General features: G+C 37.0%; 2 protein-coding genes and 1 long non-coding RNA gene across 9 annotated transcripts in view; 2 read left to right on the forward strand and 1 right to left on the reverse strand.

Moving 5' to 3' along the window:
• Positions 1-24,371, reverse strand: part of LOC106883251 (set1/Ash2 histone methyltransferase complex subunit ASH2) — a 154,528-nt gene extending 130,157 nt beyond the window's left edge. The window contains exons 1-5 of one of the 2 annotated variants that reach the window (XM_014934184.3): positions 24,170-24,365; positions 17,262-17,686; positions 16,359-16,602; positions 6,049-6,138; positions 952-1,043 (exon numbers count right to left, since the gene is read on the reverse strand). In XM_014934184.3, the coding sequence (XP_014789670.1) occupies positions 952-1,043; positions 6,049-6,138; positions 16,359-16,602; positions 17,262-17,686; positions 24,170-24,261 (943 nt within the window). In that variant the 5' untranslated portion in view covers positions 24,262-24,365. Of the gene's footprint in view, positions 1-951; positions 1,044-6,048; positions 6,139-16,358; positions 16,603-17,261; positions 17,687-24,169 lie in introns of both variants that reach the window. The other variant, XM_052966127.2, reaches the window with a different exon arrangement.
• Positions 8,658-22,996, forward strand: LOC149136743 (uncharacterized). Its single transcript, XR_016241219.1, has 3 exons — positions 8,658-8,926; positions 14,898-14,983; positions 22,757-22,996. It is a non-coding gene; the product is annotated as an uncharacterized LOC149136743 (long non-coding RNA).
• A 16-nt stretch (positions 24,372-24,387) lies between the features above and the next one.
• Positions 24,388-26,919, forward strand: part of LOC106883250 (uncharacterized) — a 96,623-nt gene continuing 94,091 nt past the window's right edge. For 2 of the 6 annotated variants that reach the window (XM_089349718.1, XM_089349720.1), the window contains exon 1: positions 24,443-26,271. In XM_089349718.1, the coding sequence (XP_089205844.1) occupies positions 26,175-26,271 (97 nt within the window). In that variant the 5' untranslated portion in view covers positions 24,443-26,174. Of the gene's footprint in view, positions 26,272-26,919 lie in introns of all 6 variants that reach the window. The other 4 variants (XM_089349717.1, XM_089349719.1, XM_089349722.1 and 1 more) reach the window with 4 other exon arrangements.

Consider the following 26,919-nt stretch of genomic DNA (forward strand, 5'->3'; position numbering starts at 1 on the left):
CACTGGGTCGACTTGACATTCACATTTTATCCAAGTACCTGAAGGAACCAATACTCAAATACAAGAATATGTCCTCATAAATGAAACATACCCTGTACTAACTAGGAGATACAAGTAGAAGGTAGCGAATCCCCAATACCCACAGTTTATATAGATACAGATAGATTTGTTAGTAGGCTGTTATGTAGGTGAATATATATATAGGTAGGTAAATAGATAACTAAGTAGATAGATAGGTACATAGGTAATATGGACAGACAAGCACACACACACACACAAAAGAGACATGTGACCATATACACACATGCACTCCACACACACATCCATACATAACAGATATACATACATAGTCACACAAACCCATACACATAGATACACAAGGAGACAGAGGTATACAAATACACACACACAAGGAAACAGAGGTACATACACACAGACAAACACATGAATATGCAAAATACAAATGTACACACATGCATACATATATACATTTGCATACACACACACACATAAACATATACATACATAAGTGTATACACATGTGCACAAAGAAACAAACAAACAAAAAGAATTCAGCTCCAATAAGGGACAGAGTCAACAACTTCTGAAGAGGTTACAAGAAGCAATGGAAATTTTAGAAAGAAAAAGATGCAAATGAGTATAAATTGAACAAGTGAGTGTGTTAATAAGGTATTAAAACAGAATGATTTGCCCCAGACATAACAAGATATTCTAATGATTTGCCAATAATCAGTTAAGGTGACTTTGGTTTTAGTCAGAGAGAGTTAAGTTTCAAGCTCTTAACTGGTTGATTAGTAGAAGCAATGAAATGTTAGTAGAAGCCCACTTCAATATTTACTGATTAAATAATAACCAACACATCCTCAAAAATAGAGAAAACTAATAGTTCAAAGCTCTATTTTATAAATTACAAAACAATATCATACATACTTGCATGTTTTTTGGTAAAACTTTCACTGTTTGGACTGCACTTCTTAGACTTGCAGTAAAAAAGGTAATTTGACATAAAAGGAACACATTTCCTGAAATGAAAAGTAAAATGAAAACACTAAATGAATCTGAAGTATATTGTATACATTTACAATAACCATCTCATATTTCTTTTAGCAGGGTTGCTATTTAGTATATTTGGACATTTTCAAGCTTGAAACAGCTTGTTGTATAAGTTTATAAAACAACCTGTGTTTCCCCAGTAGGCTAAACCTATATAGCCGACACCTTAACTGTAAAAGAAATAAAGTACATGTCAACGAAGAAAGCTGAAACAAAGAGAGCAGTTTCAATTGATTGAAGTTTCTTTTTAGTGCATTGCATTGTTAGCCTATCATGCAGAGTATCGCTGGGAAATTTTCCAATATAATTATTTTAAATTGTTAAAACAGAAAAAAATTCACAAAAGAACCCCATAAAGTTATTCTATGTTAGATTAAACTTTGCTGAGGAGGGCTGATAAGACTAAAACATATCCAAAGTTGTCACCGTAACTATTAAAGATCAAACTTCTTCCCTACTGTACATTTCCATTTAATTTTCAAAGTATTTCAATTTCAGTTCTTTCAATTGATGTTAGTGTGCACTTAATCATATATTCATCATGCAAAAGGTATGAATACCTGAGAAATTTTTCAATGAAGCAAAGAGAATTGTGTATTTTGCATAGGGACACAACATGATGGTAGTAAAAGAGAAATGCTGATTGTGGGGCCGGTTTTTCATCATCATGATTCCACAACCAGTATCGCTATTGGATAACTCGCTTCAAACAAATGACTGAAAAGATTTATGGAATTGATTGTTCTTCACATAAATCTGAGAGGAGTCATCAAGATGCTATTCAGTGTTTTTCAGTTTGTGTTATTAAATACCTGAGCAGTCATGGTAGTAGGGCAACTTTCTGCACATTCTGCATATAATGTTGCAATGGATTGCTGACTGGCAATTCAAGCTGGCTGTAGACAAGTGTTGCTACTATACATTTTGGGAGGAAAACCTAGAATTTACCTTCTCCCTCCATAACATCAACCTTAAGAAGTCTACTGGTGAATGTGACCTAGGTATCAGTGCCAACAATGATCTGCATTGGTGGAACCACATTTCTAAAAATTATCAAAATACCAAAGTTGTCTTAGCATCATTCTGTAAGATCTTTGTCAGCTGCTCACTACCTATCTATTTAAAGGTATATATATAGCAATGGTATGTCCACACTAACAGTTTGTATCTCCAGACTGGAGCACCCATCTTGTCCAGAATATTGAGCTACTGGAAGCTGCCCAGAGACATGCAGCCAAACAAATACCCTCTATTAGTCACCATATCTTGAATGTATTTCTTCTCTGGGCATTGGCATACTTAAGTTTCAACACCATGTAACTGACTTGGCAAAAGCCCACAAGATTAGCCACCATTTTCTCAACAACTTTGGCCACCTTTTTGAATTCAATACCACTTACACTCATGGACATGATTATAAAATCCACAAAACAACGCAGCACCCATGGTTTTCAAAAACATTTTTGCTCAGTATTGTTGAAGCATGGAATAAACTACCTGTATCAGTTATTAGCACAGTGCATCCTTAAAAAATTCCATACTTCCTGAAATTTGCAAACACTACTCCAGATATACCTATAAATCCCTTCTTTGTTCACCTTTTTGTCTTTTTGTATCTTATTCTATGTATTGTGCATGGACATCTAACTTTCAACACCATCTTTATTGATATATATGTCTGCTTTGTTTGCCCCTTCAACCTTTTCTGAAGAGCACTTTATACAATAAGCTTAGGCAGTGAGCTGGCAGAATCATTAGCATGCCGGGCGAAATGCTTAGCAGTATTTCGTCTGCCACTAAGTTCTGAGTTCAAATCCTGCCGAAGTCAACTTTGCCTTTTATCCTTTTGAGGTCGATGAAATAAGTACCAGTTAAGCACTGGGCTCAATGTAATCGACTAGTCCCCTTCCCCCAAAATTTTGAAGGCCTTGTTCTTAGAGTAGAAATAATTATTATTATTAACATCAAACATACACACACTGTGTCTTTCCCATGAAAATCCTTGATACCTCATAGCATTTAAATTGTATGAAGATCACTATTTCATGTTTTTATTTTCTATTTATCATTTAACATAGTTTTCACTCTGAAATTCTCCAAGCTGTTATGAGTTGCAAAAAAAAAAAAAAAAAAAAAAAAAAAAAGCTATAAACAAAAAACAACAGCATGCTAATATTAGAAGCAAATCATAAAGTAAAAGATTTTCAGTTATGAACATTAAATTAAATTAAATTAGACAGTTTATAAGTATGAATTCAAGATACAAAAAATGTGCACAAAAACGTTCACAGGAATGTTCAGGTAGTTATTACCATAGCTGATAACAAAGGGATTCTCTATAAGGATAAAGGCAGATTGCATGATATTTTTGTGTGATGTATAGAAGTGAGACGTCGGCCCTGAATCAAGAAGCTTTATGATGGTCAGAAAAAACTGAACGTGCACTTCTGGATGAATACTGCTAATGTGCAAAAATGATGGAACACAAATGAGCTGAGAGAAAAGCTGGGTATAAGATGTATCAGATTCAGTGTGCAAGAGGAAAGACTTTATTAGTATGTGTATGTGATGCCAGCTGCATAAACAAGTATTAAGTGTTTGAAGAAGATGAAACCTGTGGGAAAGGGAGATCAGAGATGACATAGAACAAAATAAAGACTGAGCTCAAGAAGCTGGACCTTATGAAGAACAAAGAAAGCTGATGACTAATACAATGTTATAATGCATGAAACGGTCCTGCCATGTGTGCAAGTAAGGCAAAACTGTTGTTAAAATAGTGGTGGTAATGGAGGTTGGGATGTATATCAACATTAGGTTTCTCATCCAATACATCAAATTAAGCTGTCATCTTCTGTTAATCCCTCACCAATATAATTTATCACTCTACCTTTATTCTCTTACCATTTTTATCAATCAGTCTACTTCTCTTCTATTGTGACACCTGTGTAAAGAGAGGTCATCATGTATCTGTACACTCTAAAATCAACCAATTTTACCATCACCATTCCCTATTTTTATGCATTAATCACTTTCTTACCATCCCTCATTTTTATTGCCATCCCATCAAACTCTATTCAATTTCCTTGTTGACAATTGACATATAGCTATCATTATTTCTTTATTATTATACACTCCCAATTAGGCTTCAATCCCTACACTGTCTTTTCCATCATACATATGCTCTCTCTCTCTTTGTCCTTTCACTTTGTTGGTCACTCACTTTTCTGCTCACCCTTCCACCAGTCACATTTATTTGGAAAACTAGAGTTCTAACTCCAATATCTATAGAGACACTGTAGAGAGGACATTTCAGTCTTGTAGGAAACAAGACAATTTTGTAGTCCAATAAAATGATCCCAATACACCCTAGGCATCAAGTTGAAGAAATCATGCCATAAATTGGAATGTGTGTATGCGTGAGTACAGCCTTTTGACTCATCCAAGAGGGTAGTAACTCTGAATAAGAACTGTCTGACTGTAATGACCCATCCAACACATGCCCATATAGAAGCTACCTCGCACACACACACACACACACATACACAAGTAACCCAAAAATATGTATACATACAAGCACATACACAAATATTTCTTTTGGCTAGTCACATAAACACAAATGGGATAAAGGTTCACTACAGTTGTTTCAGATACATTTTTTTTATTGATGAATAATTCAATTACACCATCTGTACATACATCATCATCATCATCGTTTAACGTCTGCCTTCCATGCTAGCATGGGTTGGACGATTTGACTGAGGACTGGTGAAACCGGATGGCAACACCAGGCTCCAATCTGATTTGGCAGAGTTTCTACAGCTGGATGCTCTTCCTAATGTCAACCAATCTGAGAGTGTAGTGGGTGCTTTTACGTGTCACCCGCACAAGAGCCAGTCCAGGGGCACTGGCAACGATCTCGCTCGAAAATCCTACAAAGGCCAGTCAGGCGGTATATATATATATATATATATATATATATATATATATATATATATATATATATATATGTCTGTACGTATTGTCGTCGTCGTTTAACGTCCGCTTTCCATGCTAGCATGGGTTCATACATTATATTAATGGTGCAACACTGAGTACTACCATCTGTTGATAATTGATGAAGAATTAGGGACCTTCTATGCTTGTCTTTAGTCTGTTTGTGCTCTCAATATATGTTATACATTGTTTACTTTTCGTTTGTGTATTTACTATATATTTTTTCACTTATATATATTTGCAATATAAGAATGTGAAAATATGTTGTTGTGCTGACCTACTGAAAGTAGTGACAATAGTTCTTCTGATGATGAATAAGTAACATCAATATATTATACATGCATCATCATCATCAGGTCTAAACATCTCTCATCTATCTATAATTCAATGCTGGTAAAGGGTGTGACATGTTGTCTATCTGGTTCCCTTTGGCAGTATATCAAATAAACAAAGAATGAAAAATCAGGGTATACATAATGATATTAATTATAATAAGAACAATGATAATGATTTATTTTTAGGAAGAAAATGGAATTAATTAACAGAGAAACATGGTGTAGAACTGGTTTTAATATTTACTGACATTAAGGTAGTGAGCAGGCAGAATCATTACTGTGCTGGACAAAATGCTTAATGACATTTTTTCAGAAAAGAAAATTCTGATTTCAAATGCTGCCAAAGTCAACTTGCCTCTCATCTTTCTAGGGTTAATTAAATAAGGACTGGGGTCAATGTAATTGAGACTAGCACCCTCCTCGAAATTTTCTGGCTTTGTGCCTATAATAAAAAGGAATATTTCCTTTTTTGAGGGAGGGGGATGGTGGATGAAAGAAAAATTGTCAAACTGTCCAACCCATGCCAGCATGGAAAGCGGACGTTAAATGACGATGATATTGATGATGATGGTTGTAGCAAGGTAGAAAAAATGAACAAAATAAGGAAAGAAAGAAAACTGTATAAGGGGTGCTGAAGAATACCTACCCTAAAGGAATTTTGATACAATCAATATGGAACCATTTATAGCAACTACTGCACTGAAATTCAACCGTTCCAAGCTTCCGTCCCTGTTTACTGAAATGAAATAAAAAAACATTTACTTATTTGTCAGGAATATAAATGAAATTCAGTAATTCAAACACTGGTGAAAATAAAAAGGATTAAATTTAAAATATCTAAAAAATCTGTATTTTTATCTCTCTTCTATTTATCAGCCATAATCATCTTGACTTGTTATGTGGTATATATATTCCCTAGGGAATATTTAAAGCATAAACCAAAAAACAGTATTGCAAATTAATATATCTGTAACATAATCTTACTGTATGGCATTATTTCCCTTTTAAGCAAAAGCACACAGACTGATTTTTTACAAAAGCTTAGAACCTCATAATTGTATTTAATGCAAAGGCTTCATAATCTTTGATTTCAAGTGTTGGTTCTTAGCTCTGCTGTTTAGCTACCTGTAGAAAGGACATCAATCAAATGCAGCTAACATTCTAGAAGATCTGATACCTTTTTACTCAACAGCTAGGGTAAGTGAGACACTAAGAATTAAGTATACTGCCAAATACACAATAAAACACAAGTCATGGATTTAATCTTAAGACATGTGAGTTATTAATCCAGTGCTACACTATTCATATTATTCACTTGTATCAAAATAAGTATAAACCTCTTAATAATAATTCAAACCTACTTACTTCGAATACTGGGAAAACATGTTAATGATTACATCATATTTATAGGGGACAGAAAATGAAATTGGATGATGCTTGTGATTTACAATCAAAGCTAAAGTCTCCAAGAATATAACATTAAGTAAAGTAAAACAAAAGAGGCTTTTTGATACTTTGCATTTCTTCACTTTCAATCAAGTTTCCAAAGCTGCCAAAGTCACTATCATTTGAAAGAACTGCACAGAAATGGTTTTCACACATCAAGGAGGGGAAATCTGACCATACAGACTATGCATTCCAGCAACCTATTTAGTTCTACAAGAATTGATTGAATGAGCTCATCCATAAGGATCTGCACCAATCCACAAGGAAATTAACCCAGCGGATGTGATGCATTCTTTGCTTGATGAGCATGATCCAAAAACTTAGTGCATAGGTGCCACATGCTCTGAATGAAAGCGACAAACTCCAGCGGTCTTTTATCATCATCTAGCTAATTGTGGATACAAACAGATTTCTTTACTGCATTGTTCCTAGCAATGAAAAATGCATTATGTCAATATGGAACAAAGCAAAAAATAGCTGAGTCCCAAGATGCAAGCAACACACTCAGCCAAGCCAGAGCTGTATCCATGCAAGACAATGATCTGCATTTAGTGGGATAAGGAAGGGATAATCCACTACAAAATACTTGGAAACAACCACATGATTAATGCAGAACTTTGCATTTTAGCAAAAGCACCAGCTCAACGAGGGGTCCAGCTGAAATGAACCAACTGGTGACATGCTTTTTCAACATGATGACACTTGTCCCCATGTTGCTGATTTGACCAAAAATGCTATTTGAGAACTTGACTGGGAAATTCTATAACACACACCATATTCTCCTGATATAGCAGGATACTACAGATTTATCACCACAGCTGCACTGGAAGATTGTCAAGTGCTTTGTAAAAATGCAGTATTTTTGGGAGAGTTGAAGTTTAAGAGAATGTTAACACGATTATCTTTCTATCATTATTATTTTGAAGTAAACTTGAAACCAAATAATAAGAGATAGTTATGACAAAATTCTTTTCCTCAAATCAGTAAATAAATTGGGTACCAAACTTAATTTGTAAGTACTAGGGTTGATTTGTTCAACTAAACACTTCAAAGCGATGCCCAAGCATCACCACAGTCTAATAACTGAAACAAGCAAAAGACAATATATTACAAAGGCGAGGATTGTAAGTCCGCAGCCTCCGCCAGTCTCTCTCCTTGTGTCGATAGTCTTTCCTATTGTCCGCTCATCTTTCCAAGATGCCTAACCGTCTTTCTGGTTTGTCAGTGGCTACCTACCACAAGGTCTTAGATGTCTTGCAAACAACTTGCACATGCAAGCGCTACCAGTCGAGAACTCCACATACCGGAAGCCAGCAAGTGTATAAGGTCATCAGGAGAGAATGCACGCTGTTTCGGGGCCTACCTCTCGACGGCATCAAAGTTCTATTTTTGTAGTTTCCTTGTTCTCGTTCAATATTGCTAACATAAAAAATATCAGTATCAGACATCTGTGGTGATGATGATGAAGATAAACTTATTGTATACTCCAACCCATGCTAGCATGGAAAGCGGATGTTAAACGATGATGATGATGATGATTTACTACAATTCAAAGGAAAAGGGTAAAAGTGGGAACAGAAAGCAACAATAAGTCAAATAAAGACAGCAATGATAGCCAAAAGGAAATGAATTGTACACAGCATAAAACAGTAACACGAACAGGAAAAGAGCCATAAAGTAGAAAGGCTGCATAGGCATGTTAACAAATTTTGCTTAACCTCTTCAATATTTTCTGATAAAAACTTTAAAGTCATTGTTAGCCAAATACTAACAACTGATAATAAATTACTTCTTGTTATCAACCTGCTTGACACCTCTCCTGGATTTGTGATACAAAAGTCTCTCAGTTTAAAGTGTTCATATTTATATTAAAACCTTCCATTTTAATTTTGTATACTAGATCTCTGTTTAAGATATGTTTCAAACACCATCATTTTAATGTCTATGCCCTTCTTGTCACCAACCCGTATCCATTTCCGAGCAAGGTCACATCTCCCCAGATATGTTTTTCATGGAAGACTAGAAATGGACATTGTATGATGGGGATGCTTGTTTAACAACAATCACATGATGTCAAGGTAAGAGTATATACAAACACACACACATGTATACCTATGTACATATGCATACACAAACATATTTACAATTGGCTTCTTTCAGTTTCCATTTACCAAAGCCACTTACAAAGCTTTGGTTAGCCTGAAATCACATGGCTGAGAAGCAAGCTTTGTTACCTACAGAGCCACATCTGTGCTTAGTGATAAAAAAAATGTTATTTTATTTAATCTCTCCTCCTTTTCCAGCAACAACAACAATAATAATGAGCTTATAGTATAGAATCTTAGTTGCACTACAACTCTGTGTGTGACTGAGTGCAAATTCCCTTTTATTTTAATGTTTGGAGTTAGGAAGGCTATCCAGTTGTAGAAACCATACTAAAATAGACAGTAAAGCATGACACAGTCTTCTAACTTGTCAGATCCTGTCAAACTGCCCAACCCACATCGGCATGGAAGGAGGAAGTTAAATGAAGATAATGATGTGTGTGCTTGTTGAAAACAAAAGCCTCGCTGTTCATTTGAAGTGTTGCTTGTTTGTAGTTTGCTGTGAAAGCATATCTGGATTTCTTGACATGTGAGAGCTAATTGTAAGCAAAATCTTCACCTTTTGTACAAATGGTGTTTGTAATCCTCTGTGAAAGCATATCCAAGCTTTTTGTTGTTCTATACACTAGGGGATTATTACCTTGCTTGGAAACAAGTGAGGATTAGTGTCAGGAAGGGCATTCAGTCATGAAAATTCTGTCTGAACAAGATCTCATCTGATCCAGAGTTGTAAAATTGGCAGTATCACGATCTGAAACCATCTGGTTACTGATACAATTGCATTGTATCTAGAAGTAGAGTGGTCAGCAACTAGATGGTAAATGTGCAACAAAACTTTTTGATAATTCTTAATAGACTGTACAGAAAACTTTTAAATGTTTGATTCACACTTCTGTGAAGCATTGTATGTGTATGTGGGTATACAGAATATCTATGTGAGTCAGAGTCATTCATAAAACCAATGTTTAGCCCTTGGACCGGCAATGTTAAATGGAGAAAAAAGAGATACTGACAGCTAAGTGATCTGAAGTTTCACTTAATAGGCTATTAACCAAATATCTTTTCCAATCAATTATTTCTCTAGACACACACATACCGCTGCCGCCACCGCCATCATTGTTTTAATGACTATTTTTCTGTGATTGCATGAGTCAGAATAAAATATGTTGAGCCAATTTTCTAAGACCCTTACTGTTCCAATCCGATCTGTTTTCAAGTAAAATAATAAATCCCCTAGTTTTTTAAACATGACCAGAACAATGGCTGTACATGACTTTACTGAAGATTGCAAATAAACATCACTACAACTACTTATATGACAGTAACATTTGCTTACAGCCAGTGTGTGATCTCAAAACAAGGATACACAAACATGACTGGCTTCTTTCAGTTTCTATTCACCAAATCCACTCATTAGGCTTTGGTTGACCCAAGGCTACAGCAAAAAATGCTTTACATACTAGCTCAAAGTGCTGTACAGTGGGAGTGAACCTGAGACCCTATGATTAGAAAGCAAACACCTTAACCACATAGCCATGCCACCATGATATATATATATATATATATATATATAAACAGACAAAAGATAAATTCACATTCACAAGGGATTGGTTAAGTGGAGGCAATGGTAGAAAATACTCAAGGTGATACATACTGGAATTTAGCAGGGAAAAATGTGATCATGAAGCAAACTTCTGATCCACAAAGTTGGTGATTTGCTGTATATGAGAAGATGCATCAAGCTAAGTAAAATTGTTGTCAACCATACATACATGCTTGTCCTTTTCGGGAGCTGGTGCCATGTAAAAAACACCCAACATACTCTGTAAAGTGGTTGGCGTTTGGAAGGGTATCTAGCCATAGAAACCATGCCACAACAGACAACTGGAGTCTGGCCAGCTCCACGTCAGCATGGGAAATGGATGTTAAATGATGATGGATAATCAGCACCATCTTTGATGCTGGCATGATGTTGATGGTTTGACATCTGACAGTTTTGAGAACCACGTCATGCTCCAATGTCTGCTTTAGTGTAGTTTCTATGACACAATGTCTTTCCTAATGTCGATCCCTTTACAGGGTGTACTGGGTGTCTTGTTTGTGGTATCAGCAGTAGTGAGGTCACCATGGAGTGTGAAGTCCTTTTAGTTTTGTCTCAAGTGTATGTGTAGCATCTGGCATATAAGTTTAAAGAATACAAACAAGTAACTAAGTGAAAAATTGTCAGTTTATATTCTATCAATGATTTTGTGTTGTGTCCACAGTCAAAGCACCTGACTCTCAAAGAAGCCTATTTAGTTTGGTTGTAATTAGCTATAATATACAGGTAAAAGTTCACTACTGTAAGTAATGGCAACACTGATTAACAGGCAAATGTCTCATATTATTAGGTGTTGGACCAGTAAGCCTCTTACTATAATACATGTAGTGTTACTAAATAAAGCCAATGATACAAAAAACTGTACCTAGGCCATATGCATCACATTCTTTGAGAAGATGAAAATGTAACATGTATATGTAGTTTATTTGGATGCACTTGGAAATATAGAAGATGTCAAAGATGCAGTAACTATACTCCTGTCCTCACCTACAATCCAAACAGTCCTAGATATATCATTATCATCATTTAACATCTGTTTTCCATACTGGCATGGGTTAGACAGTTTAACTGGAGATGGTAAGCCAGAGAGCTGTATCAGGCACTAGACTGGAGGTCAATTTTATCATGCTAGCGCTAGTGCAGAGTTGTTTTGCAATATTAAATGTTTGTATAGTATTAAAATAAGTACTTTCAAAGCTGGTTGCATTTCTTGTCACTGTCTGGTCAAATATTTGTGTGTGAATTGGTTTAATTCCATCAGTATTCTTTTCCTTCATCATAGTTATCATTTTTACATCCATCTTACCAGGTTGACAATGCTGAATCAACTTGAACAGTGCATCATTTTGCTTATCACAATCCTTTGTCAATCTCTTTTGTTGTGTTCAGCATCCTGAGGTCATACCCACACACATGCACATTACTTGTAACCATATGCAAAACTTTGCCCTTCTCAATTCCCCTCTCAAGCCACCTCTACCATGAATGATCTCTCTATCATTGGGCCCTCCATCACCTACATAACTGCATGCTTTATTATCTTTTTCTCTGATGCAAGTTATCTTGTTCACTGCCTGGAACCATTCCACTTGATATCCATCACTCATTCTTAATATTGACCCTTCCCACGTATATTTTATATTGGTCACCCTTCTGTACCACCAAACTATCTCTTCTTCTTCTTCATGACTTTACTTCTGCACTACACCTGCATCTCTCTTCACACTCTTGCAACCTAACTACTAGTAATCTCTCTTCTCCTTATCCTTCCTATCTCTATTATATCATTATCCGGCTGCTCCTCCCTTTCTGTACTATCAAACATCACCCACTTCCCCACCAGCTCTTATACATCATTAATCACTCTCTATTCCTTGTTCACCATTTCCTACATTCACTTCCTCAATGCTACCCAATTTCTACAGTCTCCCTCCAATATATATTAGCATCTCTCAACACTTGTTCTCCACTCATTATATTCACCACTTCACCCATTCCCCATCTCTAACCACCTGAACTCCCTGTTTTTCTGTCTCCAATGTAGCAAGAAACCTGTTCTATTGTTATCTTTCCTTATACTTAAACCTATCATCTCTTTGTACAGAGCTTACTTGCTCAGCCAAATGGATTCTTAGTCTCACAAGCTGCATAGCGACGCGACTAGTTCTGGTGCCATGCAAAAAAAAAAAAAAAAAAAAAATTTGTAAAAGTGGATGGCGTTAGTGCATCCACTCATCAAAGCAGACATTGAACATGATGCAGCCCTTGGACTAATTACTTGTTATAAACCAACCCATGACCGATAGAGACATTAAAATATGATGATATATGTGCGTTAATACACACACACACACACGATGCGGATTGAATCCGTGATCCAGTTTGAATTGCTACTTGAAACATTTGAAATGCTTCACCACTGAAATTCCGATTTACAAAAGCATACGGCGATTCAATCTAAGATACATTACTCTGCTAGACATAACACATAAAAAAACAAATGGTTATATCAACAGAGTTGTTTCCCTTGTATGACCAAATTTTAGATGAGACAATGCGCTATTTTTCCCCCTCTCACGCAATTAACCCCACCCTAACCCGGACGCTACCTTCTACTGAGCTCAAGCCTACGCTCACCTGAGGACTGAATAATCTTCCATACTTGTAACTCATCTGTTTTAACATGCCATCGTTGCATTCTGCAATTAGACACTGCAACTGCCTCGATCTTAAAAGAAACTCTTACTCTCCTACAAAAAAGAAAAATCTACAGGCAAGTGTTCTCTTATGTCTAAATCCCAACTCATCCATAACCTCCACTTATTTCCACTCCCGAATTCATATTCGTTCAAACCACAAATCCATAGACAACATGTAACACTAGTTAGACTTTCTCTTCTCCAACCTGCTATAGTGCATAATATGTAAACAGTGCAATGCGAGACGGATGCTATTTGAAGGATTTGTTCCAAGAGAATTTCCTGAAACTTACATCCTGTCATTTTAACTCACCCAGCCACTTCACCATCTCTTGTTCTTCGGTGTTTTCATAGTCTATGGCCAAACACTGATGTGTTATGTGGTTCAGAGAGTAGAAAATTGTGAGCACCAGAGGTTTGGTTTCTGAGTCTGATGTCACAAAGATGTGTGAATTGGTCAGCTAAATGACAGCTGGTTTGACTAATGTACAAAGTGTTGCACAGAGTGCATGCCGAGCAACAGATAATGCTGGTTAAGATGCAGGAATCAGAAGTTTAGAAAAGTGCAAAGATTGGATCCTGTGAGAGAATTTATATTGGTGAGGTATGAAAAGGTGGTCAACGGGGCTAGGAACATGGGGAAGATCCGGAAGTGGCAGGAGTGGAGGGAGCTATGGACTAAATAAGCGAGTTAGTTATTTGAGGCAGGATTTTATGGCCAGATGCTCTTCCTGCCACCAAGCCTCTCTGGATTGTCAAACAAGGGATTTTCTTAAATTTAACTTCAGATGTTTTGAAAATGTAGAGCAAACCAGTCATTATGACAACAGAGAATGTCAACATCATCAGTTTTGCTCAAGTGGTGACAAACAACAAATAACATTTATGTACATTTGCATGTAGACACACACATCATCACACTTCTCCACACTTGCATGAGTCAGATGGACTTCATTTAGACGAGTTTTCTAGAGTCAGATGCTTTTTCTATTGTCAAACTAATCCTTCTCTCTAGTGTTATGTGTGTGTGTGTGTGTGTATATATATATATATATATATATATATACACACACATGAATAGACTTACTGCAATTGCCACCCACCAAATTCAGTTTGGCCTGAATCACAGTAGGAGCTGTGTGACAAGACTGAACATGAAACTACATTGTTACGAAGTGAAATTTCCAACCACATGTCCATACCTTTGCCTATGATAAATTAAAATTCATTAATAATAAAAGAAACTAATCCAAGAAATTGAGACAAGTTTAGAGGTAAGCAATAGGCATAGTCTCATTTATTTATACCAGTATATACTAATACATAAAATATCAAAACCAGTGGTTCCCATTACAATAAATTTTTATCAAATCATTTAATCATCTGTGAGCCATTTTGAATTTTTAAATAATAAATAAATAAAATTAACATTTGATAGTTGGGTAACATTCCCCAGATTTTGTTTGCAGTAAATGCTGTGTTGTGACCTCTCTAATCACCATCATCATCGTTTAACGCCCACTTTCCATGCTGGCATGGGTTGGACAGTAATAATTACAATATATTGTATAACATTCATGAATATTTTTACCCTCTATCACATATTTCAAATACAGAAAACTTTTTGTCTTGTGACTCTTTCAAGAATTACGTGACCAACTTTGAGCTGAGATTGAACCAAGCAGATATGTTAACAATAAAAAAGTGTGTGTAAAGGATTATACTCAACAGGTAAATAAATAACAATTCAAAATGATTATTTCCATTTAAAAAATTATAGCTGTAATTGATGATTAAGAATTATACATGCAGAAGGTGAAGGTTAAATATTCGTCTCAACATAGTTGTTTTCTAAAAACCTTTCTTTCTTATCTTTTAGTACTTTGCTCCACCTTTCTAACTAATGTCATCATCATCAACATTTAACATTTGCTTTCCTTGTTGGCATTAAGTTGAAGTCAATTCTCATTAGGAACTGCAGCTATCATAAACTAGTGCTTGTATGTAGCATCTTCGCTTGGTTTCTGTGGCTGGATGCCCTTTCTTTGGCAGCTGTTTTATATAGTGTGCTGGGTGTATTTTCTTTTGAACCAATACTGCAGAGGTTGATAACTCCTCGAGACAGTATTAAAAGATCACATTTCTCTGCTCACTTGCCAATCACTTTGCAGTGTATTGTGAGCGCATTTTTCATGGCACAGCACTATGGAAGTTATCTCAATCACCATTCAGAGAGAATGCAGCAGAAGAGGTGCCTCCCACTGTCGCATCAGCAAAGGAAGAGGTATTTCTTGTACTAAATAAATGTTGAGAAGTCAGTAACCTGAGATGTGTAAGCCAAGGAAAGAAATAAGAAAGAGAATGATGATAGTAGAAAGACAAAAATGGCTAAGTGGAAGGAGCAAGAGTATGATGGAAAAGGCAGGACTTATGTGGGAATCTAGAGATCGTGATTGATAATAGCAAAGGTAAGAGTATGTGATGGGATAAAGGCAACAGAAAACAGCCAAAAGAATAGTTGCTACCACTGACATCATAATTCAACATTTATATTCCATGCTTGGATGGTTTGATAGGCTCTGACAAATCAGAAGGCTGTATCAAGCCCCAATCTCTGCTAGATGCCGTTCTTAATGGCAACCTCTTTACAGAGTGTACTTTGTGTTGTTTTTTTTTGCGGCACCAGCACTAGTGAGGTCATTAAATAGCTCACAAGACAAGATCCCTCAACTGAGTGAGTGCTGAGAGATTAAAGTATGAGTGAGAGGGAGGAACAGGTGTCTTGATATTGAGGAGATACATGGCTAACTGAGTTAGAAAGAGAGAAAAAGATGGTGGTGAGGAGGTGTCAGGGCATATGCTAAAGGTAGAAAAACTGAATATAAGATAGAAAAGGGACAGAGTACTGGAAGGAGTGGTGAGTAAGTTTATAAGAGTGTGAAAGATGGCTTGTTATGGGGCTAAAGGTGGATACAGTGAATGGTGTACTGGTGTGGAAGTATGGTTGATGGTAAATACCAGTTTGGAAGGGAAGGTGAAGGATATAGGAGTGGGTCATAGAAGAAGAGTGATAAGTGCCAATAAAAAATTTCAACTTTAAACTCACCAGTAACATTGTGGATTTTTAACTGGTTCTGCATCTGACTCTTTTACAGATTTTTTATCAGGGTCCACATCAAATTCCGAACTTTTTGATTCTGATGATTCCATTTTAGTGTCTTTAGAGTCATCTTTAGTCTGATCGCTTGTTCCCCTTTCACCAAACTGTGCAGCTTTCCCAGCAGTGTAGTCAGTGTTCTCTTCATCAAAGCTATCTGCATTGGTTTGGGATGATTCAACATCTTCAGCACCTGACAGGCATGAAAACTTTAATTATTATGAGTGAGTGAGTGAGAGTGAGAGAGAGCGAGAGAGATAGAGAGAGAGAGAGAGATCAGTGTTGAGAATTAATGTGATTAGTTATGAACCTGGGGTACTGGTTAGTAATAGAATACTAGCTGACAAACAATTAATCATAGGGTAAAGAGATCTATCATTTCTGATATTGATGATAAATGATGATGTACTGAAAGTTGACTTGTGATCATTAACTAATATAACCTAATATATTGTATATATTTGTGTGCTATATGAGAGAAAAAAAAAAGGGAAAAAGAAATAATTGTGTCATTTGCACAGCGCTGATTTTGCAGCAGGTGCACTTTTTTAACATACACTGTTCAAAGGTTACTTTTCAATTAGCATTTCATTTTGTTTAGGATATGTGAAATTTTTCTAAGTATTTTAGAATTATAATAATCTGGATAACTACTCTTTTTTTCATACATCATAATACTAAACAAAAGTAATAGTGTATCATACTTGAAAGATACTTTTTCCAGATTTTATTGCTCATTATCACAGATGCTGCATTAAACACGACTGCATATTATTGTATATGAACAAAATGCTATAAAAAAAACAAAACCACCAAACATTGACAACCTCATTTTCCCTTGAAGACCATTACCTGTTTGGGATGTTGTTTCATCAGTATCGTTTGATTTTGAGGCTGTGTTCATGTCAGTCTCCATTTCTGAAAGGTCAACCATATCTGCAGCCACTGGTGTGGCAGGGATGGTAGCTGGTGTGTCGGGCGCATTATCTACTTCAGTTTCCATGGATGGGGAGTCATCAGGTGGTGGTGGAGGTGGTGTTTCAGTTTCATTTGGTGGTGGAGGTGGTGGTGTGGTTGGTAGCTGTGGCAGTTCTGATGGTTCAGTGTCTTTCTTACTGTTGTTGTTCTCACTGCTTTTGTCTAATGACTTACTCTCGACCTCCATGTCTTCCTGATTTTCAGATTCTTTGGGCGTTTCCTCTTTCTTTTCACTCTCTTCTTTCTTACTGGATGCAACTTCAGCAACAGTTTCTTCCGAAGAATCACCAGTTTTGGAACTGTAAAGGATGCAAGGCAGGGTTAGAAAAAGTGAAAAGAAATTTGCAAGCTGTAACAAACAAGTAAATAAAATATATTATGGTACCATACTAAAACACTAGTTCTTCAACCTCAGTGGCACACTCCACTGCTAGATAGAGATGCAGATATACATAATAAGTAATTAGAAGTTAGATTGTTGCTTTAGTGTAAACCAAATGAATGCAACTTGTGTAAAATGGGTTAGTGTTGTTTAGTAGACTGATTTAACTCTGAGTACATGTATAATAGAGTTACTTGATCAAATACTTAGTGGTAAACTCACAGATGAAACACTATGGGTATGCAGCTGTAAAATATCTAGTGATTTACTTTGAAATGATTATTCTATTCATATTTTAGCAGTGACTAGCTCAAATTTATTGTGGCGCTTATTGTTAAAATTTAGACTTTAAAACATATGTTCTACTTCTTAAAGACGAAGAGAAGCTTGTTGAGGAATACTGGCTGCTCCATGGAGCATGTTGAGTAGCTTCTTCAGTTTGTGGTGGTTTGCTATATAAAATGACATAAAGGGTAAATAGTAAATATAATAACTATGACAACAAGATGACAATGTGTGAGGGGAAATAGTATAAAACCCCCAGCCACAACAGTGACTAATAGTTTCAGAGAATGCAATACTTTTGTTTTTGAGTAGTCATTCTTCAGTTCTATTCTGGCAATCTATAACATAGCACCTGTGTTGGTTGGTTTACATCTGCTGACTGGTTGTTCTGGTGATGTGAATTACTGATACATGAAAACAACAAGCACTAGCCCAAGCCATGTTGATGTTTGTCATTTTGATAACAAGACAAAAGTTTGAAATCAATAAATTGTTATGTGTACCCATGAGAGTGAAATTGACAAACTTATTCATTCTTAATATGTTCTCACAGACCTGAATATGACTACTAATTGCTGTTGTATTTTGTCTTTGAAGAACATCTTTTCACCTCTGGAAAAGATGTTCTCCAAAGACTATTGATCCATTGATGTAAGGAGACCATGGTGTTTTGACCTGGCTGAGTCTCTTCTGTCTAAGCTATCCTCAGATCAATGAATCTAAACCAGAGTGGTGGCTCTTGTTTATAGAAATCAGCAAATGAATTATTTGTTGGTAAGTAGCTTGCTTACCAACCACATGGTTCTGGGTTCAGTCCCAATGCGTGGCACCTTGGGCAAGTGTCTTCTACTATAGCCTCGGGCCGACCAAAGCCTTGTGAGTGGATTTGGTAGACGGAAACTGAAAGAAGCCCGTCGTATATATGTATATATATATATATATATATATATGTATGTGTATTTGTCTCCCCACCATCGCTTGACAACCGATGCTGGTGTGTTTACGTCCCCGTAACTTAGCGGTTCGGCAAAAAGAGACCGATAGAATAAGTACTAGGCTTACAAAGAATACGTCCTGGGGTCGATTTCCTCGACTAAAGGCAGTGCTCCAGCATGGCCGCATTCAAATGACTGAAACAAGTAAAAGAGTATATACTGATGCCTGCCAAATGGACGACAAATCCTCATGTGCATACCACTGTTCTGTATGCATGTGATAAGATATCAGTTTGGAAGATAGCAGCATGCACCAGAAAAATGTTTACTGATTTCTATAAACAAGAGCCATCACTCTTGTTTGGGTTCATTGATATGAGGGGTAGGTTTGAAATAGGTTGAAACAGCGAGGTGTCTCAAAATCTCCACACATCAACGAATTGAGTGTGTTGTGAACGCATATCTAAAGAAAGATGTTCTTCAAAGAGATGTATGTGTGTGTGTGTGTAAGTGCATGCATACATGCATGTACACACACCACAGATACTACCATCCCCACCACTCTGCTACCACTCTTCACTAGGCCTTATTGGAATATCCTTATCACTTTACCTGTCCCTACTTTCCCCACTCTCATCTCCCTATCATTCATACTTATAATCTCTCATTTCAGCACCTGTAATGCTCATCATCATCATCATCATCATTTAACGTCCGTTTTCCATGCTGGCATGGGTTGGACAGTTTGACTGAGGTCTGGAAAACTAGTGGCTGCACCAGGCACCAATCTGATCTGGCAATGTTTCTTCAGCTGGATGCGCTTCATAACGCCACCCACTTCGAGAACGTAGTGGGTGCTTTTTAATTGCCACTGGCACAGGAGCCTGTCAGGCAGGCCTGGCATCGATCACGTTTGGATAGTGTTTTTGACATGTCAGCAGCACGGGAGCCAGTCAAGGGGCACTGGCATTGGCTATATTCAGATGGTGCTTTATACGATCCATGAATAACAATTGGCTTCCCTACCAACATACTTATCACTCTGTTGCCACCCACTCCTTTTACTAGGCCTATGTATAAAATACTACATCAGACTGTCCTCATCACTCTACAACATTCTCTCTTCTCTAGATCTATTTACAAGGGACTGCAATAAACCTTCTGTGCACATTACACCATATTTCACTATCCATCATCTATTTTTGCTTTGTACAGTTATATTACTGCTTATCGTAACTTCACCTGATTCCATTTCAATATTATTCTACTCTTGCTCCTTTCATTCATCTATTTTGGCCTTCCACTGTTCTCTTTCTGCCATTACCAGAGTGACAGCACTCTTCTCCCAAATAAACTGATCCCAAGTTACCCCACTCATGCACACTCCTCAATACTTCTTGAGTGAATAATGGTAAAGTAGGGTTGAGAGGTTCTTCAGTCCTGTCTCACTGAAGAGTTGACTAATTCCCTGGTGCTGATGCCATGCAAAACACACTCAGTATAAAGTGGATGGCACATGAAAGGAGAAAATGTAGGATTGTGGGGTCATTTTAGTCCTGTCTCATAATCCTATATTTTTTCTGCTCATTTGTACACTTAACAACTTCTACAGTGTCAGTGCTATGAAAAATGCATCCAGTACACACTGTGAAGTGGTTGGCAGTAGTTGTAGAAACTAAGTAAAAAATTAAACGTATAAGCATTAGTTTATGAGAGCTATAGCTCCCAATAAGAAATGATTCGGATCATGACGAACTGTCCAAGTCATGTCAGCAAGGGAAATGTATATGTGCATATATACATACATATATATATATATATATATACACATGCACACACACACATATATATGTACACACACACGTATTATATGATGGATTCTCTTGTGAACAAATGAGGGTTCAGTGAAATACACACACACACACATATATATATATATGAAAGCATTATTGCTGCTAAAAACAGTAGTAATGAAGCGGTTAGCAAGACTTCTACCTCAATAGGTATTATATTAAATATCTGAATAAAAGAAGGGTAAAAATACCGCTTGCCAAAGATGAAAGCGAAAGCTTCAAAAACCACCAATCCTACGATAAATACACACATGAGTAATGCAATGAGCACTTTAAAAAATAGGCCTACCTTCAGGATGGAATGTGAAGATAGTTTACATACCCCAATATCAATTGATTTCATGCATGTGAACAGCTATGCTACACGGCAAACATGGGCTTTGACAGCTGAGGATATGTGTAGGCTTGAAAGAAATGAAACCATCATGCTTCGCTGGATGTACTATGTCAGTGTGCATGTACGACAGAGTGCAAGCATTTTAAGAGAAAAGTTGGGCATAAGAGGCATCAGATGTGGTGTGCAAGAGAGATGACTGCACTGGTACGATCATGTGATGCATAAAGATGAGGACAGATATGTAAAGAAGTTCTGATCTCTAATTGTGGAGGGAACCTGTGAAAGAGGTAGATCCATGAAGACATGGGATGAGGCAGTGAAGCATAATCTTCAAACTCTGGGCTTCATGGAGATACTGACTAGTGATGGAGACCTTTGGCGATATGTAGTGCTTGAGAAGACCCGCATCGTGGCCAATGCTGGTGTCGCATAACTGGCACCAATGTCATGTAAAAAGCACCTTTCAAGTGTTGGGCCTCATGGAAGCAATGTGGCCAGTGCCAGTGGCATGTAAAAAGCATCTTTCAAGTGTTGGGCCTCATAGAAGCAATGATAGATGACTTAGACCTTTGGCATTATGCTGCACTTGAGAAGACCCATCAATCCAAGTGAAATCATAGTCGTAGCAGATACTGGTGCTATGCAACTGGTACCCATGCTGGTGGTGCGTAAAAGCACTCATTACACTCTTAGAGTGGTTGGCATTACGAAGGGCATTTAATTATAGAAACCATGCCAAATCAGACTGGAGTCTGGTGTAGCTCCTTAGCTTACCAGCCCTGGTCAAACTGTCCAACTCATGTCAGCATGGACAATGGATGCTAAATGATGATCATGATGCTTTTACCATGCTTGTTTGGGTTTTAGAGGTCTTCTCTAGCACCATGTCTTGCCACTTGTCAGTCATTGTCTTAGTAAGGTTCAGCATCATATCAGCCTTCACTTCTTTCCATGCCTTTCTCTTTAATGTATTTCTTCTAGTAAACTCCTTGGTATTTATTCACTCACTGTCAACCACCAAAAACATCATGTCTTGCAGTATTTCTTTTGTACAGTGCATTTGATTCTTCTTATTCCAGGTTTCCTCTCAGTTTTTGTCCCAATATTTATGTACACTAAAGTATGTTTGGTTCATCACTTTCTAGCTTTTATACATCTTTTGCATTCAATGCACATTTCACTACCAGGAAACATCATACTTTGTGCACAAATACCTGACGATCTGCTTTTTACAAGAGAATCACTTTCTTACTTGCAGTCATAGCTCTCTTAACATTTTACACCCGGTTCTAACTCTTGGTTACTATGCTTTTGGAACATCCACTTCCACTGTTGATTAGGTTACCTTGGTAACAAAAGCTTAGTACTAATACTGCTTATCACTCGTTCAGCTGCAACATTCTGTCATTAAACCTGCGATCTCACTGTATCTCTCATGCATACATAGTTTACATTAGGTACATTGTATAGAATTCCCTACTATGTTTCTGGACACATCTGAGATAGTAATGGAGCTGTATTTGTTTTCTTCGACTGAGTTTGGTAGATATATTTTTTTTTACACTTTTTAATTGTAGGCACTGCTTCCACGACAGCCAGCAGTCAGTGGATGATAATCATGATTGGCAACATTATATTGAAATAACAGCGTAACAAGAGAGACAACAACGACAACCCATAACCTTAGCAAAGCCCTTCCGAATTGGTGTGATCAATGTGGTTGATGTCCAGCCTGAACTTCCGTAGGTCATCGCTAACGGCATCCAATTTACCAGGTGGCAGGAGAGTATTTCTGGCCTAATAGGCGAAGTATATCGGTAATTTTGGAGATGGCATATCTAAGATTTTGTCGAACAATTCGATACCGAGATAAATTTACTGCGAGTCAAGTACGAGAACTGGTTTCAATTTCTCTTTAAATTATGCCGCCAATACTTTAAAAAGTGACAAGTAAATATTATCCCGGCACTTATTTTGACAGTTTACTAACATTATAGTTTCTTTAATTCAGCTTTATCACGCGTCGTGCAAGAAACACTTAAACGTACACAAGGTGTTCAAGTCCTTTGTTCAGTGTGTCTGGGTCCAACATTCTGCTGTTATTTCTAGCAGACCTAACCACCATGTACTGGCGCCCATGCTAGTTTCAGAAAACTAGTTGTTTATGTGTTAGCAAATGTTTGATCATTAAATATTTGCAAATTTTCTCATGTTTTAGTCTTTCGTATTTCAAGCTTTTGAACACTCTCGCAACTTTGAAAGGAAAACTTCACGATCATCCAAATTCACGAGAAAAAAAGTTAACAATTGTAATTATTTGTTCTCTAAATTATATTTTGTTTAGCAGGTATCCCCGAGTCAAATTAGTCATTCCTTAACATTAACTAATTCAACTTAGCTTCAAGTAGAATATGTATTAGTAATGTGACCGGCTTCGTTGTGCGGTTAAGTTTCTCCAAGAAAGCGTACAATCCTTGTTTTAAATAATATTTAGAACTGTTTAAACCGACGATGCAATGAATATTCAGAAACGCATGAATGCCACAACTTTCTTTCCTTTTATAACAAAATAATCGAACGTATTAATTCAGCTTCTAAAAAATAAAGAGTTCGGAATAATAGTAGTAATAAACTTTATATGTTTCGTAAACAAACCAAAAGAAAAAAAAAACTGAACTGAAATTCAAACACAAAATATGTTATAAACATTGAATCGAAAAACTAAAATGAGTGAGTATAAATGAAAATGATAGAGCTAAAGAAGAAACAATCGACTAAATATAAATGGGAAGATTTTACTGATGGATCCGCTCTACAATTTCAAACACTGGCCAGCCAAACAAGTGGCGGCAACCCAAACAAACTAATAAATGTATATATATATACATATAACAGTTGTTTTAGTTTTGAATACATTTTTCGATGCAATGCTCAATAAATCAATCAAACATTGTTGGCTATGAAAAAAACTGAAGAAAATATGAGGATACCTTTGATTTTCGGAATTATTTTGTTCTAAAGGAATAGTTTTTTCTTCGTTATTCTCGGCCATGCTTGATGCCTCAACTCCCGGTGTTGACATCTCGTCTGACACTAACTCGGTCAGTTACGGCTCGGCGAGGAGATACGGGAAGGAGAGAGAGAAAAATGATGCTATTTTCTCTCCATATTTTATTTAACAAGTGGAAAGGGTATAAAATATATTGGTAAAAAATATGTACGTAATAAATATTTTTTTTTATTTTCTAAAATCTCAACCTAGTGAGATTTGAAGTGAGGCTTTGAAGTAGAGCTGACCACCCACCCATTTACCATCCGACCGAGCTATTAGGGAACGGATACACGAGGAAAGAGTTGGGAAAACATCGACGTTCTATAGTAGGTCGGGTTATTTTATCATATGAGTCCTTATAATTTTCTCCTACTGTCGTCTTATATAGTTGTCGTTCGCTTTTAACGTGGCTAGCTTGCCTACAAACATGGCTACAATGCTTTAAAACCAAGCAGCCAGCAGTCATTGGGTGATAATCATGATCGGCAACATCGTCTTGAAATAACAGCGTGACAAGAGAAAAACAAACAAGAGAGAGAGAGGGACAACAACAACAACAACACATTTTTTAAAGAAAAAAATACAAGAAGCAAAAGAAACCAAAGTAACAGTTACACTACGAAAACCGAAGAGAAAGCAATTTATAAAAAAAAAAGAAAAAAACCAAAATTATGAAATGTGAGTGCGTTAGTGTTGTAAGTATCAACAGAAGCTGTAATATTGCGCCAAACGGAAGTGACTGTAGGCGAAGCAACAGGAAATGTCTTTGGAAAGACAGTAGCAGTGGTTCTAGTTGCTGGAATTTATGGTTTGACTTCGACATTGACGCGAGGTTTTACGGATTGTAAAGAATATATATATAACGAGCGTTAGTGGGAGGAAGTGTGTATGTGTGAGTGTTGGCGAAAAAGAGAGTAAGAGGGAGGGAACGATCTCCAGTTTATACTCGGCATTATACACCTACTACTTTTACCTATACTTAGTACATAGATACTGGCGCACGCAGACTCAGTAACAGATACATTCACTTGCAAAACGTAGGCACACATCCAGACCCATAGACATATATAAACAGACAAGACTAGGATCATAATGGTTCTTTTCGTGGGGGTGGGTGTTGGTTTGATGACCTAAAAGACCTGTTTAGAAGTGATGTCTGGAGAGACAAGAATCGATGCTTCTCTTTCTAATCCTCTATCACCTCCGCCTATTTTACTTTGTTGTCACTGCTGTCCACACCAACACCACGTCAACCATACTAACTGCAACCACAACACCAGAACTATTACCACTAATACTCTCCACCATCACAACAACAGGGCCCCTAACGTACATATTAATTTGTTTTCACTTTTTCGTCACCCTCTTTATTTTAGTGGGGAGAGACTTTAGTATAACTTCTTGTAAAGGAACATTTCCCCGAAGATCTAACCTCTCTCCATCTCTCTACCGCAATAGCAACCATCTCTCTGCGTGTTACTCTATCTTTGCTCTCTACTTGCCCCTCTCTTTATAGCACTGACAACCATTTGAACAGATATCACAACCATATCTGTTATCTCTCTCCCCCCAGTTTGTGTGTATTTTTCTCTCTCTTCCTCACAACAACCTCAAGAACAACGACAACACAATCACCACCACGATTTTACGTGTTAATCTTCTCTCTCTTCCTCTTTCCCCATCTCGTTTTCGTTTTTTTCTGTTTTGTTGACCGTGTCTTGAAATAGATGTATCGGATTTCTTTCTACATTTCACACATTCAATCACAATTATCACCATATCCTCCCTCTTCTGATGGACGTAACATCAACATTACTACCACAACTTCCCATGTCTGATGGACTGTGTAACAGCATCATCAACATTACCATCACTATTATACCAACTCTACCGACGAAACTGTCTCTTCTCTTAGACAACAACGCCACAGATCTAATTCTAGAATGAAAAAGTTTTTTTCCACCCAACCAGCCGGTCATGTCGGCAAAGTCTTCTCCTTGGGTAGATATGTTGTCACTGTGGAAGACGTCATTGCAGAAGGTAAGACCAACTTATATTCTTTTTTCCTTCTTCACTACACTACCATAACCCCTCATTGACACTTGTTATTATTTTGTAGTTCTGGCAAGAGCCATAGACTAACTTTAAAGGTAAACTCCGGTGAGCTGAGTTCGCGACCCAGTTTCCACTCCAGCTTGTAGTCGATTTCACTTACATCGTTAATACAATCAAGAAAGGTATCAATGTCACATAGTCTCATTTCTGTTCTCTGTAGCCTTGTGACCAAAAATGATTATATCTGGGAGGATATCTTAGGCTATAAAAAACCATCGGATCAAATACTTTGCAGTTTTTAGTCTTGTCCTTCTGTGCTGGGTGGTTAAATCACAACAGGAACGACGTATCTCATCTCTTAGGGTCGATAAAATACTCACCTGTAATATATTAGAAACGATTCAATCAACTCTATTTGTCTCTTCTAAAAGTTAGCCTTGTGCCCAGATACTCACCCACGACGGCTACAGCGAAAGAAGTTATGGTGGCCAAAACTAAAAGGGTTCGAAGGGCTTGTAATTTTGTCGCCAACGAATCTTAAAAATCTAACTTCAATTTCAACAGAAGAAGTCATGATGTTACAGTAATTTCATAAACACAAGAGGCCGTAACAATAGTAGGAATAATGTGGTC

Source organism: Octopus bimaculoides, chromosome 3, assembly GCF_046866305.1.
Source record: "Octopus bimaculoides isolate indiv1 chromosome 3, ASM4686630v1, whole genome shotgun sequence".
NCBI classification, from domain to species: Eukaryota; Metazoa; Mollusca; class Cephalopoda; order Octopoda; family Octopodidae; genus Octopus; species Octopus bimaculoides.